At 28.0% G+C, this 15,085-nt stretch overlaps 1 protein-coding gene across 1 annotated transcript; it reads right to left on the reverse strand.

The window, feature by feature from the left end:
* Positions 1–840: 840 nt before the first annotated feature.
* On the reverse strand, positions 841–13,471 carry LOC113371248. Its single transcript, XM_026611883.1, has 4 exons — positions 12,610–13,471; positions 3,613–4,238; positions 3,465–3,546; positions 841–1,251 (listed from the first exon to the last, which is right to left on the reverse strand). The coding sequence occupies exons 1-4, from the start codon at positions 13,402–13,404 to the stop codon at positions 841–843; spliced, it is 1,914 nt and encodes a 637-aa protein (XP_026467668.1). The 5' UTR covers positions 13,405–13,471.
* Positions 13,472–15,085: the final 1,614 nt, after the last annotated feature.

Here is a 15,085-nt window from a genome sequence, read left to right on the forward strand (position 1 = left end):
AACTTATATATATATATATATATATTAATTAATTAGTTTATTGCACTATTGATTAACAATGAAGGCAGTGATTTAAAATATGCTTTCATTTAAAAAATGTAATGTGTACATATAAAACGAACACTACATGTACGAATACTATATGTATTTTTATTGCATGTAGATGCAATGGGATGAGCCTATATAATTAGCAATTTTTTGCCGCAGAAGAACATTTTTTCATGATTATAAACCATGAGAAGCAAAAGAATATATATAGTGCATATTTTAAACTATTATATGAAAAAATTTGTGAGATTATATTAGCAAATTAACAGTCTTTATTTATACTTTATTGATAACAATAAGTTAAAAATAAATGCAGGAAATAAACTAAAAATTGATATATTTAAATATTTAATTCCTAAATATTTAATTGATCGATCTTCATAATTATATTGTCAAATTTCAAAGCCAGTGTCATATAAGCGCTATTGATAGTCTTCTAGTAATATGTAGATATACCTACTCTGCATATTGGATGTAAATGTTTCAAATTGGAATTTTGCATTTATTTGGTCAAATAATTTTTTTTAAATTCTACAATTGTATTAATCTCAATGATATATTAGACTGTGAAATCAATTGAATGGCAATATTTTAATTGATTTTAAGAAATTATTCTTGTTCAATGTCAAAGCAAATTTTTCAAATTCGACGCGCCCAATAAAATGAAAAATCATAATATCATTATTAATATTCACTTATCTTATGTACAAAATTAGTTATTATTAAACCTTTCTAAACCTTCTAAATGCTATTTGTATTATGTAAACAAACCCTTTACTTTGGCTTGTTTGATTATAATATTGACTCTATTGGCAAATTTTTCTTGTGCTTCGGCATTAAGATTACTGAGGCATTCATTTCTGAATTTTCTTCGCTTGCTTTAATAAACATATCGCCCATATCAGGAGGAGTTTCAGCAAGGAGTACATTCATTCCAAATATGCAAAATATAATTCCAAATCCAGCAAATTTCTTGAGATCAGTTTCCAAAATCGATCGGGGATACAGGCGGGTAATGTCGCTTCCCAGTAATTTTACGGATTTTTTGAGTTGTTCGTAGTATATCTCCATCAGATTATCAAAGTGCTGTTCGATTAACTCGTCGTTACCACTTATGTAGAAAAAATAACATAAGTCCATGGCGGGTGAAGCTAAACGTGTTATTTGCCAGTCGAACAGACGCATTTCTTTTGGGCAGCCATTCTATAATAAGAATTTAAAATAATTATTGGTGAATATTTGAACATTTCATGTAATGATTCAAAGACTTATATTACTATCTATCAGTCTTCTGACTCAAATTATTTAGAAAAACAAAACCAAAATTACCATTATGTACGTCTACAAATTATCAGCTTACAGACACAAGGAAGTATACGAAGCACTTAAAAATATTCATAATAATCTATTGACGTTTTTTAAATTCTTATTATCGACAAATTGTGAATTCAACGTTTTAATCCAATATCACTTTGGTTTTCGATTTATTTGTAACACACATTAAACATTTGTATACAAACACACACATTTGTATACAAACATTAAAATTTTCTAATATTGGTACAGTCAAATTTAGATGCAAATCAAAGTGGTGCCATCAGTTGTATAGCTAAGTAATAAATTATAAAAGCCTCAAGATAAAGATGTTGTTTCAAAAATATGCTTAAATCTTTCTGGTTTCTGAATTTGAGTATATTCAAATTTGAGAATTAGCGATTGGTATAGAATTTTGTATATCTTATATATATGTATATATATAAAATTCTTTTGTAATGGGGTATGAAAGATCAATCCTCCTAAACTATTACTCGTATGTTCTTAATTTAGATTTTCCTAAATCTAGAATTCTAGAAAATACCACAACTTTAGTACACACGATTTTCAAAAAGGTCATGATGATAAAAAATCTATTTAAAAAAAACAACCAATTTCTCATTATTATATCTCTGACAGAATAAAAGATACGTATAAAGGTACATAGATAAAAAGTCAAGGTCTTTTTCGGCTAATTATTGCTTTTATTATTTTTCTGTTACACAAATATTGATAGAGCTATGATTGTTTAAAGAGTGCGCGGCTGTCCAATCAGAGTGTCTTCGAGTCCTTTAATCCTTCGCCGTTTCAATATAAGAGAAGTTACGGCAAAATTATGATAGAGAAAGTTGTAACTCATTTAATTACCTTTAAAATAGTATATTACAAGTTCTGATTAAAATTAGAATTAAATGACCCAATTAATGCCGGGGGTGGTGAAGGAATGCAAATTGTTTTTGCTTCTGAACTTAAGATTAAGATTAGCCTATTTCCAAAATATCAAGCAAATTGGAGCACAGTAAAAAATTTGAAAGGCGCACGTTTTTTTCTCTCTATTTACTGCAATAATTTGTTGATCGTAAGTTGAATGGAGCGCATGTGAACAGGATTTGACAAATTAATTCACTCAAATATTAACTCAAGAAATAATGTATATTGAATTATTAGTGAGAAAAATGTAATTTAGATATTAAAATTACTAAAAGCCAGTTAAAATATGGTACAAAATTATAAAAATACAAAGCAACATTATTGAAGCAATTATTTGGGTAGAAAAATTCAAGGTGATATTGTACCTTACCGCGAATGCTATATATTAATTCTTTCTAAATTTGTTATACTGTTAAAATACTTCATCATCCTCTTATGCTATAAATCACAAAGGCAGACGATGATTTTTTGTGTAATAAATTTGAAAAATCAATGTTTTAGTCGTGAATAAACAAAAATCATTCATTTATACATCCAATCTACAGGTATGACTAAAAATATTGGATAATCCTTGGCATTAAATAAATTGAGCTATTGGAAATAAATTTGTTCTATAAATTGCAATGTATAATATATAATATACAATTTTATTGAACATATTTTAATATTTGTTGAAGGGGTAATTAAAGTGTTAAGTGTGGGAATTGAAAATAATTTTATTTGAAGCAGTTCTACATTTAACATCACTTATATATTGGTGCAAATAGTAATTCGAAAAACAATAATTATTATTTTAAACTGAACGGGAAATATTAGTATAGGATATTAAAAAATGTAGATGTGGATACAGGACAATGTCTGTCGGGTCATCTAGTTATAATATAATTGATAAAAGCTGGGATAAACGGCGCCTGCAATTCATAATAAATCTGAACAAATTTGAAATCAACCTGCGGCAACCTTGCTTTTGCAGTCTCGCATGCCCTTTTATTAGTCATTTTTCACAGTGATTGCAAATTAATTCATCATTTTAGCATCAATAAAATATATGTAAAACTTACAGATTCAGTTCAAATAGTTTAGTTCAAATTTGAAGAAAAATTACAGTAAATTTACGGAATTAACTGCAAGTCTGTGTAATTTTATAATTGAAAATAAAAAATGAATATTACCTCGTATTTGAACATCATGTTATTTTTCCAGCAATCTGCATGAGTGATAACTAAATAATCTTCCGATCCTTTTTCACTCATACTGTTCTCAGAATATCAGGCAAATTGTCTAGTAGGTTCTGAATATCATTTTATAGTTTCTGCACACAAGTTCAATGCTCTTTCTAAAGCCAATTTGCACAAATTGTTAAGTGGCTGTTCTCCTATAATTTCGAAAATAACTTCTGGTAAATTTGATAACCGTTTAAATTCTTTGGGTTTTTGATCTTTCATTGCAAAGCTGATAGCATGAAACTTTGCTAATTCTTTTACCACATGCTGTGCGTGGATTTTGTCAATATAGACATCTTTAGCCAGCATTGTAAAGCCTTGTGGTTTTAAATCTTCAAAGATTATGTATTCCTTACCAATTGTGTCGTCAGCATCATAACATTTTATGGAAGTATTAAAACCATCTATAAATTGGATTTTTTTTTCTTCTTGAAACTGCTTTAAGTCTTTTAACAAATTTTTATAGGTGTGTATTTCTCTTTTAAAGCCCAAAGATTGTGATACCTTACAAGTTGCTATTGGCACTTTGCAAATAAGGCTTAAGGTAGTATCTCCATTACTTCTTCTACCTTTCACTTGTATTCGATATATAGTACTTCCGTAGTTATCACCTGCATTTGAACCTGGTGTTACTTCTATGTTATAATTAGTTATTTGTTGTTCCAGAATGATGTTCTGAACCGCCTTTTGTACATGATCTTGTAGTAACGCCATACTTTTACCCTATAATATAAAGTTAATAATTAAAATGCAGAGCCATTAATTGTTAAACTGAAAACTGAATTGGCTAATAAAATAATTTGAAAATTTTTAGAATAAATTACTGAATTTGCCAAAAGTCGATGCCAAACTTTTTTGCAATTTGCTTATGTGAATTGTATGTATGTATGTATATGTATATATGCATATTTGTTTGATACAGTCGATTCGATTCAGCAAATCTTTAATTTGTATTGACTATCTATATATATGTCAAATCTGTTATACTTTATCTATTTATATATTTATATTAAAACCTGAACTTTTTTACACAATATAGAGTTTTGTCCTGTTAAGTAGTGATTTACAAACTTGTTTGATATAGCCGCAACGATTTTGTTTAGATCTACAATATTATTTCAAAACGTTTTTAAAATTATAATATATAAAAATAAAGCAGTTCATTGTATGCAAAATGTTCGAAATATTTTCACTTCTAATAAATAATTGGTTGATATAATAGTTATAAATTTCATGGAATACTTTAATAATATCAAAAGTCTGAAATGTAACTCATGGCAATTAGTACCTAAGCGCACTTAAAGTCGAGCAATTGACAAAAAATTGAACAAATGAAGCATATTAAAATATGTAATTTTTGGGCAACAAAATGTATTAATGAAATTGGTCATAATTTTTAACTTCCCATAGGGCAAGTTATAGTAATCGCAGAAAAACAAAAGTTTTTTTCAAAATTTAAAACATATTTGATCTTTTTTAAAAAATAATTTTTCGTACGGAAAGTTCCAGGAATTTGCCTTAAGGCACGATGCCATACACCACTAGTTTTAACTTTTTTTACCGTGAAACTAGATTTAATATAATGTAAATATGATATGACAAACGTAAAATACGGAAATTTCTTAACTTCACTGCTCCATCTACATGCGTGCCAACATTATTGCAATATATGTATATACCAAAAACTAACGAACTATTGTATTTTAAGTCAGAAATCTTCTTTATCGTCTTTATCAAAAATTAATCAGCCCTATCAACAGGAATCGAATATTTTTTGAATCATTCAAATCGATGGATCAGTGCGCCCGAAATCGTGAACGAAAAATTATGTCCGCACATACATACACACACAGACATACGAGTATGTCTGTTTTTCTAAGATATGTCAAAATGTTCAGAAACATCTGATAAGTAAAGGTGAGCCAAAGTTTTCATTTCAGTTTTTGCACAATTACTTCAACTTTAACGGGAACTAATTGTAAGCAATATATGGTAAATGGTACTATTTAACAGATTTTTTGTTCTCAAACGTTTTCACAAAAGTTGCAAAAAGAATAAAAGTATATATTTTCTGAATTATCTGTACATTACTTGTTTTTTTCTTTTTCTTGCCCAGTCTCTTCAAGTATACAATTATTTACATTTCTTGTTCAAGAGTAATTTATAAAATAAACATTTTAAGATGCACTTTGTTTTTATGTTATACGAATCATTAATATGAGTATTTATGTATTAAAGAAGTGATTTACTCTATTAAAACCAATTCTTTTATCAGATACGAGCTCTTGATAGAATATGTGTTGATTTGAAAATAGCACGAGCGTTACTGACAGAATTTATAAATGATGTAGGTATGCTGTATGATATGGCCTTCAATTTCGTTACACAATCTAATAAGATATTCCTTGATTCGATACTGACAATACTACTCTACAAGCGGCGATTTAATTTTTTTGGAGGCTAATGAATAATATAGCATCGATATTAAAAATAATGAATCTGAAAACAATGATTTTGATTTTTTTTTTAAACTCAGTTTTATTTAGCAATCTGAAATACATAAAGATTTCTATGAGCTAAAATGACAATATTTAAGAGCGATGCCTAAGAAGAACTCCAATGAGAACTTCTTAGTTTTACAATTAATATGATATTATATTAGACCTAATCTAAGACTAAGTCTAAAGGCCATTGTCGTTTCAATCTCCTCATGCCAAAAGGTTGAGTAATGTCAACTATAGATGGGTTCGAATATGAGTCCAGTTTGCGCTTGTATTTTTCCTTGAATTCTTTGAACGTTAATTGCACCGTTTTCATGTTGAGGTCGCTGTGAATGGTTTCATTTGTCACGTACCACGGAGAATTAAGAATTGTACGTAAAATTTTTGACTGAGTTCTCTGCATTATAGCTATATTAGATTTGTAAGCACATCCCCAGGAGCTCAATTCCGCAGGTCCAGATTGGTTTAATAATTGATTTATATAGCAGCAACTTATTTTCAACAGAGAGCTTAGACTTTTTACGCAATAGTCAATCAAATTTTTTCATTTTGATCATTATTTGCTGCTTTTTTGTTTTTATGTGGCTTTTCCACATTTTGAAATGTATGATTTTTAGTGAAGTTATAGTTATTGCAAAAAATCGAAAATGAAAAAGTTTATGTATCTTTACGTTTCAAAGGTTTCTGAATATTTTGGCATACCTTATAAAAAATTGATGTACGTGTGTGTGCATGTTTGGATACAATTTTTCGTCGACGATTTCGATAATACGGATCAACCGATTTGAATTATTCAGATTCGATTCCTATTGATTGGGAGTCAAGTCGAATAGTTTTTGGCACAGACAGGTTCAGCCGTTTCGAAGATACGGACCCAAAAGTGCCAAAACTGGCAATTCAGTTTTTAAGAGAATGGATCCTCCGATTTGAATGATTCAAAAAACATTTTACTTGTATTGATGAAATGAAAGAATGAAATGCGGTTATGCAGATCCAATGAGATAAATTATAGAAAATTTAATAATTAGTACATTTTGTTTACATTTATATAGGTACCGTACCAGAATTTATAACGTTACCTTAGAGTGCGACACGGCGCTTACGCGCCAGCCATACAACAGCTACGTATCGCGTTGGCTTTAAAAAAATTGAGTATTTAAAAAAAAATCAAATTTTTCAAGTCAGATTTTCTAAAAAAAATACAAAATAGTCAAAAATGTATTTAGCTTAAAGCTCTTTCAAAATTTTTAATTTTCAGTACGGAAAGTTCCAGCAATTTGCCTTAAGGCATGATGCCGTGCACTTAAAATACTTTTTTGGTTTTGTCATAATATCCTCGATATCGAAAACCTCAAAATTTAAAAGAATTAGTAGAAATTAACTTCAATTTATATTATTTAAACATCTACCGAGCTGTAGAGACATAACTAACCTCGAGTTTGACACCTCTTTTTTATTGACGAAAATAATGTAGTGTTTTATAATCTAATGGTCCATGTTTATTTGAAAGATGAACACTTTTTTATTGATATTTTATATCAACTTGAAAAATTCATGAAACTTTTTTCGGATTTTTTTTTCATATATTTACATGTTTCCTTGATTATCTTTACGCTTCTTAAAAGAATTTATTTGAAGAACATTTCTTTAGTGTTGTCAATTTTTTTTTTCAAATTTAATACATTTTGTATATCTTATTATGGCAGAAATTTCTAGTATAAGGGACCGTACAAAATATTTATACATAGTATATATTTATTAAAAAGTCATTATTATACGTTATTTATTTCTACATTCATACATTGGTCTAATCTATTTATCCTATCATGAATTATGATTGATGATGAGGTTTTGAATTATAAAAGTATATGTACGAGTGTTAGAGGCTAATTAATAACAAACGTTTCTCAATAGAATCTTTAAAGATATTAAAATATTTTTTTATGAGTAATGTGAAAAAATCACCCTTGGGGTTAGTTGAAACAAAGCTTCGGGGCTAGTTTTAACAGACAAGGATTATCCAGATTCAAGTGAAACTGGGTGAAATTTGGTTTGTAAGATATTGACAAATGTAAACTATTTTGAAAGATGTCTTTTATAAATATTATGAAATAGTTGCAGTTTACGTTGATTTATGATGAAAATGTATTATAAGAGACATTTTATTTATTTTCATTATAATTCGCGTGCATTTATGAAAAAAATTACATAGAAACAAATCAATTTTCTAAAAATTAATTGAAAAATAAATTATCGTTATTGTATCTTTACTACTTGTCTGAACACACTTTGAACTAGCCCCAAACACTGGGGGGGGGGTAACATCGTATTTTTTCTAGAAAATGATCATTCATGAAATAATGAGAAAAGTTGTAGAATTATTTTTGATTTGTTAACGGAATGATACTGCAATCTAGCTCAGCAGATCACAAGATATATTAATTTGAAACAAAAACTGTTACAATCAAACCCTAGCTCCCCTAGAGTTGATATAATTTTACAAACACTTAAAATGCAAAAGAATAATTTATAGAAAAATAATATAACTTCAAATAAAGTTGCAATAACTTTTATAACAAGCATCACTCATATTCAGAAACATGATAGTTTTAAACAAAGGCACTCATATTCAGAACATGATAGTTGATAATCAAAAAAATATTAGTCATTATTTTATACCCAAAACTTTGTACCTAGTATAAAACTTGGAATATAATTCATTACAGTGATTATAGATATAGTTGACGATATGCTTAGTAATTGTGACAATTAATTTATATTTACACAGTGTTTAATTATTATCTACGAAATGCTAAGTCATTGTTATCAAAGCGCTTTCATGAGTTTGATGATAAATGAAGATTTGCCATGTAATTGTTGATAATAAAGAAATATTACAAAAAAATTTCTTGTGAATACATTAAAATAAATGCAAAATAATAATAAATGACATTAAATATATAATATCGACGATAGTATTTTTTTAGTTATTTTACATTGCTGCGGATTTTTGGAATAAAACTTCTTTAGGCGCGACTAGAGTGTTAATCCGTACAAATGCAACAGATGTGCGTTACGGCACATAAGATAAGATAAGAGTAGATTGCCATTGATTCGTCATTCGCTCTCGATGATATCATTTTTATACAGGTCGATTGTGATTAGTCGTCGTGTATGTAAATAGAGATCTGTCGTTGTATGCGTACTCTCTTCGACGTTGTATGCGTACCGATATCAACAAGGAAATCGGCATAGATAAATAAACATTTCAAAATTACATTAATGAAAAATGCCTGAATCAGAAGAATATTTTACCCTGTCCCTCGTAAATAATTACAATAAAACAAATGCAGCATTGGCGCCGTGTATGAAACATAAGTTTATTGCAATTATTTCTATATTATTCGTAGTTTTTTTAAATGTTTGAAGTTATTGAAATGGAAAATATGTTTTAGGCAAAACAGATATTACAGCTGATCAAAGAAAGAGATTATATCGCCAGCGAAAAAGTAAAAAAAAATACCATCAGTCAATGAATGTATGTTAATTTTAATTACATGAAGTTATTCAAACACAATTACATGATGAGTGAAGTTGCGAAAAAAATATTTGTTTAGGCGTTGTTTTACATAATCCACTGTGTGAATGAATATTAAAGAAGTTATTAATCAGCAATTACTTCATTTCTCTAATGAAGGTTCATTTCTAAATGCTAATTACAATGACAAACCGATCATGTCATATTTGAACTTAATTATATATGACTTTAATTATATGATTGTTTTTAAATATTATTCATATTTTTAATGCTATTAAAAATATAATATTTATAATTTATCATTATATAAATGTGTATAATGGTTGACACTTATAAATATGTGCATCACGAGTGTTACCATATCACTAATGAACATTATTCAAAATTGTTATATGATGTATTTATTTTTATTTTTACTTAAATGTCTGTACAAGATGTACTCTTTTTCGATCATTACGCCAGTAGTATCTTTGCATAATTATGTTAACAATATTGTTACATTTTTATAAAATAATCTTACTATTATCTATAGAACAATTTATAATTTTATATATATCAACATTATTGTTTATTGCTAGATATTAGAATTTGTGTATTTGATAAATGAATGTTGGTTTGTGTAAATGATATATAATTGCACGATTTTAGCTCACAAAAGTTTGCTTAGATATTTGAACTAAATTATGGACAGATCGATACCTAGATCCATAACAAAAATTTATTTAAATTTCAAATATAATTTTTTTTTGCTGCATGCTGAATAACATCTCGCATTATCTTTTGAAATCGTTTCTTTGTTGCTAAATCTTTAAATTCTAAACACTTTTGTAAAGATCCATTTCCATCGAATGCATTAGTCATGTCTTGAAAATCTGGAGCTGTTTCAGTATTCGCGAAAATGAAATTTAGAGCAAAACTACATAAAACTACTCCAAAGTGTCCAAACTTTTTGAGATCATTTTGAAATATTTCATACGGATATAATTTATTTAAATCACTACCTAAAAGTTGAACAAAATTTTTGAGTTCAGTATAGTAGACATTTAAAAATAAGTCATATTTTATTGTTTAGCATGTCCTCATCAGTACTGAGGTAGAAGAAATATAATAAATCCAATACAGGAGATACGAATCTTGCTATTTGCCAATCGATGAAGCAAATTTCAACGGGTTTACCATCCTGTGAAATAAATAAAACACATTATTAAAACACAATATCATTTGAGAATTTTGGAATTGTAATCATTTTACTATGTGATCATAAGAGGTTTTGATGAAAATAAGATTAGCAATTGCAATAATTTGAAGATTAAAAATAATATAGGATAGAACGGGGGACAACGGTCCAATTTAGTAAACCAAATAAATTAATTCACAACGCATTACACGTGTCAAACAATCAACTAGTATCTAGTAAAATTTCCAGTTAATTTCTAATTATAGAAATGTGTTTTTTTCTATTTTTTAAAACTTTGTCATCTGTTTCTTTTTACCTCATAGGTAAAATTTTTAATGTATTATTTTTAATTTTAAAGCAATTTTAGGAATTAATGGCTACTTTATTCAACCAATGCAGAATATAAATTTCATTAGTAGATACATTTTTTGCAGAGATAAATCTGTATATAAACTAGTTCTGGTATTTTATCACAAATATTAGCAGAGTTCGAATAATAATTTATTGACATTCCCTAGGGTAGTTATAGTAATGGGCCGAAAATCGAAAATGAAATTTTTTGCATTTTTCCACGTTTTGAAGATTTATGAACATTTTCTCAAAAAATGTGTGTGTATGTTATGTATGTCTGCATTTTTTTGTTCACGATTTCGTTTCACGCACGGATCAACCGATTTGAGTGGTTCAAAAAACAATAGATTCTTATTGATAGGGAGATGCGCCTATTAGTTTTTGGCAAAGACAGGTCCAGCCGTTACGGAGATAAAGAGCAAATAGTGCAGAAAATAGAAATCGCGTTTTTTAGAGAAAGGAGCATCCGAAACGAAAAATTCAATTTATAATGATTGGAAGAAGTGGTGATTAGTTTTTTGCAAAAGCAGGTCCAGCTAATTCGAAGATACTAAATGTGCAAAAAATGGAAGTTTTTGAAAGATATAAGTATCCGATTTGAATGATTCAAAAAACTTTCTGCTTGTGTTGACAAAACAATTGTTTTTGAAATTTTTTTTGTATATAGAAAATAATTCAGGTTTCAATTTTAATTTTGGTTAAAGTTCTAAAGCTCACTTAAATACTTTAAGTAAATCATTTTTAACTTAATAATTTAGTTTATCTAATTCTTATAAATATTAGACGATATTTCAGAATTTATAATAATCTATTTGAAAACAATTAATATTCCTCAAACATTTTGTTACGGTATGGAAAGTTCTAGCAATTTTCCTTAAGGCACGATGTCATACACTACTAAACTATAGTTTAGTCATAAACTATAGTTTAATTTACATTTTGTAAAATTGTCTTTTTTAACTCAGTTTACTATTTTTATTGTTTACTTCTTTGTAAGGGTAAAGGTAAAGTTTGTCATTTGTAAGCTTTTATAGGGGTTATATATAAAAACGTTTGACAATACATTTCATAAAACAATTAAATAACGTATACTTAAAATTTATATTAAAGTCACGTAAACAATACAACAGTGCTTGCAACGATAGAAAATTCTTTTGCTATGGATTTTCTTTATTTCGTTTATCTCCTGATGTTGCTTGATTTAAGGCGATGAATGATTATACATCTTCTGCCCTCTACTTTAAAAAATTGTTGTTAAAAAATTTATAATTTTACTTGTTTTTGAGATATCGGTGATGGGAACTTTTACCCTCGGACTTTTAAGCCCCGCCCCCGCTTTACCCTACTACAGAGATTCGATTCAAATTGTATAAAAATTACATCTAACAATCACTTTAACCATTTGAATTTAAATCTTCTTTTTTATTAATGTCATTGTTGAATTGTTAAAACCGTTTCTAAAAAATGTTTCAAGCTTTTGATTTCAAAAGTTAAAGTAATATCCTTACAAATTAAATTAAATCATACCTGATATTTAAACATCATATTATTATTCCAACAATCTCCATGTGAAAGAACTCTATAATTTTCAGAACCCGTTGCATTGAAACAACTTTCCATATATTCTTCACAATTATCTTTGATTTTCTTCACATTTTCATGAAATTCTGTGATACCTCCGTCATCTATTGCTTCCAAGGCTTGTTTCAGTCCAAAATCGCATAAATCGTAAAAGGCTTCTCTACCGGTCATATCATACATGGCTGAGTCGATTTGAGTAATTTTATGGAATTTTTCAGGCTGTTGATCTCTCATGACAAAACTTAATGCGTGATATTTAGCTAATCCTTTTGCAACTAACGTTATGTGAGAAAAATCCATTTTTTTTCTTTTGTCAAACATTACAAAATTTCTGGCGTGCAAATCTTCCAAAATCAAAAATTCTTTCTTATTTACATCGCTGGCAACATGACATAATGCATATGAAGCGAACTTTTGATTTTCATTTAAGTTTTTGTCATTTTGTAATTTTTCAAAACTTTTTAAGATCACGTTATAAACATACACCTCCCTTTCATATGGTATATGAATTTTTTGCCAGTTGTCTTCGGAGCCCCAATCAGATGATGGAATTTTACAAATTAAATTTAACTTGGTGTCTTTATCGTTATCCGTACTAATAATTTCAACTCTATATAAAGTGCCTAAATAATTATCTCCTTTTTTAGAAGCTGGTGATAATTTAACTTCATAATTATTGATGCCACTTTTAGCTATTAATTGCTTCAGAGCTACCTGCACATGTTCTGAAAATTCTTCCATGTTAAAAAAAATATGGAAAACTGTTAATTTTTATGTAGTATTTGTTTAAGTTTTGTTTTCATATATTACACGTAAAACAGACAAACTCTGTAATATTATGATGGTATAAATTTTTATAATATGCTTAGATTAAATCTTTATTAACTACCAATTATAAAAGTTTTGTTTGTTCAACTAAACTTTCAAAACCAGTCTTGACGACTTTTAGGTTTTAACCATTTAAAAAAAAATATAACGCCATTTACTTTAATTACTGTGGATATATTTAACTTTAAATGTAATTTATTAATCTACAATAAACATTTTTAAGACTTTTTGCTTCACTTTTAGTAGGTTATATATTCACTCTTACAATTCACTATATAGCAGTAGTATGAATCTTTTAATACTTTTTGCTTCACTTTCGGTAGATTATCTATTCACTCTCACAGTTCTCTATATAGTGGTAGTATAATTTTTTGAGACTTTGTACTTTAATTTTAAGAGATTATCTGTTTATTCTTACAGTAACTCTTACAGTTTGACTTTTACAGTCGACTGCTGAAATGCAAATATGATAGTACTTATATGTTCCTTTTCAAGGCTATTTTTATTTAAACGCTTGATAAATTACTATCATTGTCAGTCAACTAAATAATTCTCATCAGCCTCCGTTGTGCTGAATCATTTTGCTCAACGTGTTGTAAAAGTTATGTAATTTAGATATGTCGTTAAATGAATTGGTTTGTCAAGTACTGGTTTATTACTGATATCAAATCAAAGTGGAATAGTTGGTAAGTTATGTGCATATTTGCAAGCACATATATTGTAAATTATATAGAGATAAATGTATTACTAAGACAATATTATTATCAATTTTTCTGTTTGCTTAATGTCACGTTGATTGAACACGTATATTAACTTTCCATAGGGTAAGTTATTGAAAGGTCCAAAAATCGAAATTGAAAATTTGTGCATATCTTCATATTTCAGATATTTCTGAACATTTTGGCATACCTTAGAAAAAATTAACGGGTGTGTGTATGTATATGTATGAATTCAATTTTTCGTCAACGATTTCGGGCGCACAGATCAACCGATTTAAAAATTCAAGGGATATTGGTACTGATTCTTACTGATGGGGAGACGCGCTGATTAGTTTTTGGTAAAGACAGATCCAACCATTTCGCAGATAAGAATCGAGTTTTTGAAAGCGCGGAACATCAGATTGGAATGATTAAAGAACATTCAATTTGCAATGATGGGGAGAAGTGGTGATCAGTTTTTATTAGAATATTAAATGTTTTCAAATAGATTAAATAAATACTGCAAAATTATCTAAATTTATAAGAATTATATAAACTGAATTGCAAAGTTGAAAATATTTGTTTAAAGTATATTAGAAATTAAGTCAGAATTACAATTGAGATCTGAATTATTTTCGGTTTATAAAAAAAAATTGAAAAAAAAAATTGAAAAAAAAAATTAAAACATTTTTTAAAAAAAAAGCAATTATTTTGTTAAAACAAGCAGAAAGTTCTTTAAATCATTCAAATTGGACGCTTAGCTCTCTCTAAAACTGCCATTTTTTGCACATTTAGCTCTGTATCTCCAAAACCGCTGGACCTGCCTTTGCTAAAAACTAACCACCACTTCTCCCCATCATTACAAATTGAACGTTTTTTTGGATCATTCAAATCCG

The sequence above is a fragment of the Ctenocephalides felis genome, unplaced genomic scaffold (assembly GCF_003426905.1).
Source record: "Ctenocephalides felis isolate EL2017-DRISC unplaced genomic scaffold, ASM342690v1 CF-g0.4_SCAFFOLD_01492, whole genome shotgun sequence".
Lineage (NCBI taxonomy): Eukaryota > Metazoa > Arthropoda > Insecta > Siphonaptera > Pulicidae > Ctenocephalides > Ctenocephalides felis.

Bases quoted from the DNA above. Each gene is read 5' to 3' on its own strand.
- LOC113371248 (XM_026611883.1), bottom strand. From the start codon at position 13,404: ATGGAAGAATTTTCAGAACATGTGCAGGTAGCTCTGAAGCAATTAATA. The intron at 4,239-12,609 runs GTATGATTTAAT...TTTATATTATAG, and splicing joins ATATGATGTTTAAATATCAG to GGTAAAAGTATGGCGTTACT. The intron at 1,252-3,464 runs GTAATATTCATT...TTCTTATTATAG, and splicing joins ACATGATGTTCAAATACGAG to AATGGCTGCCCAAAAGAAAT.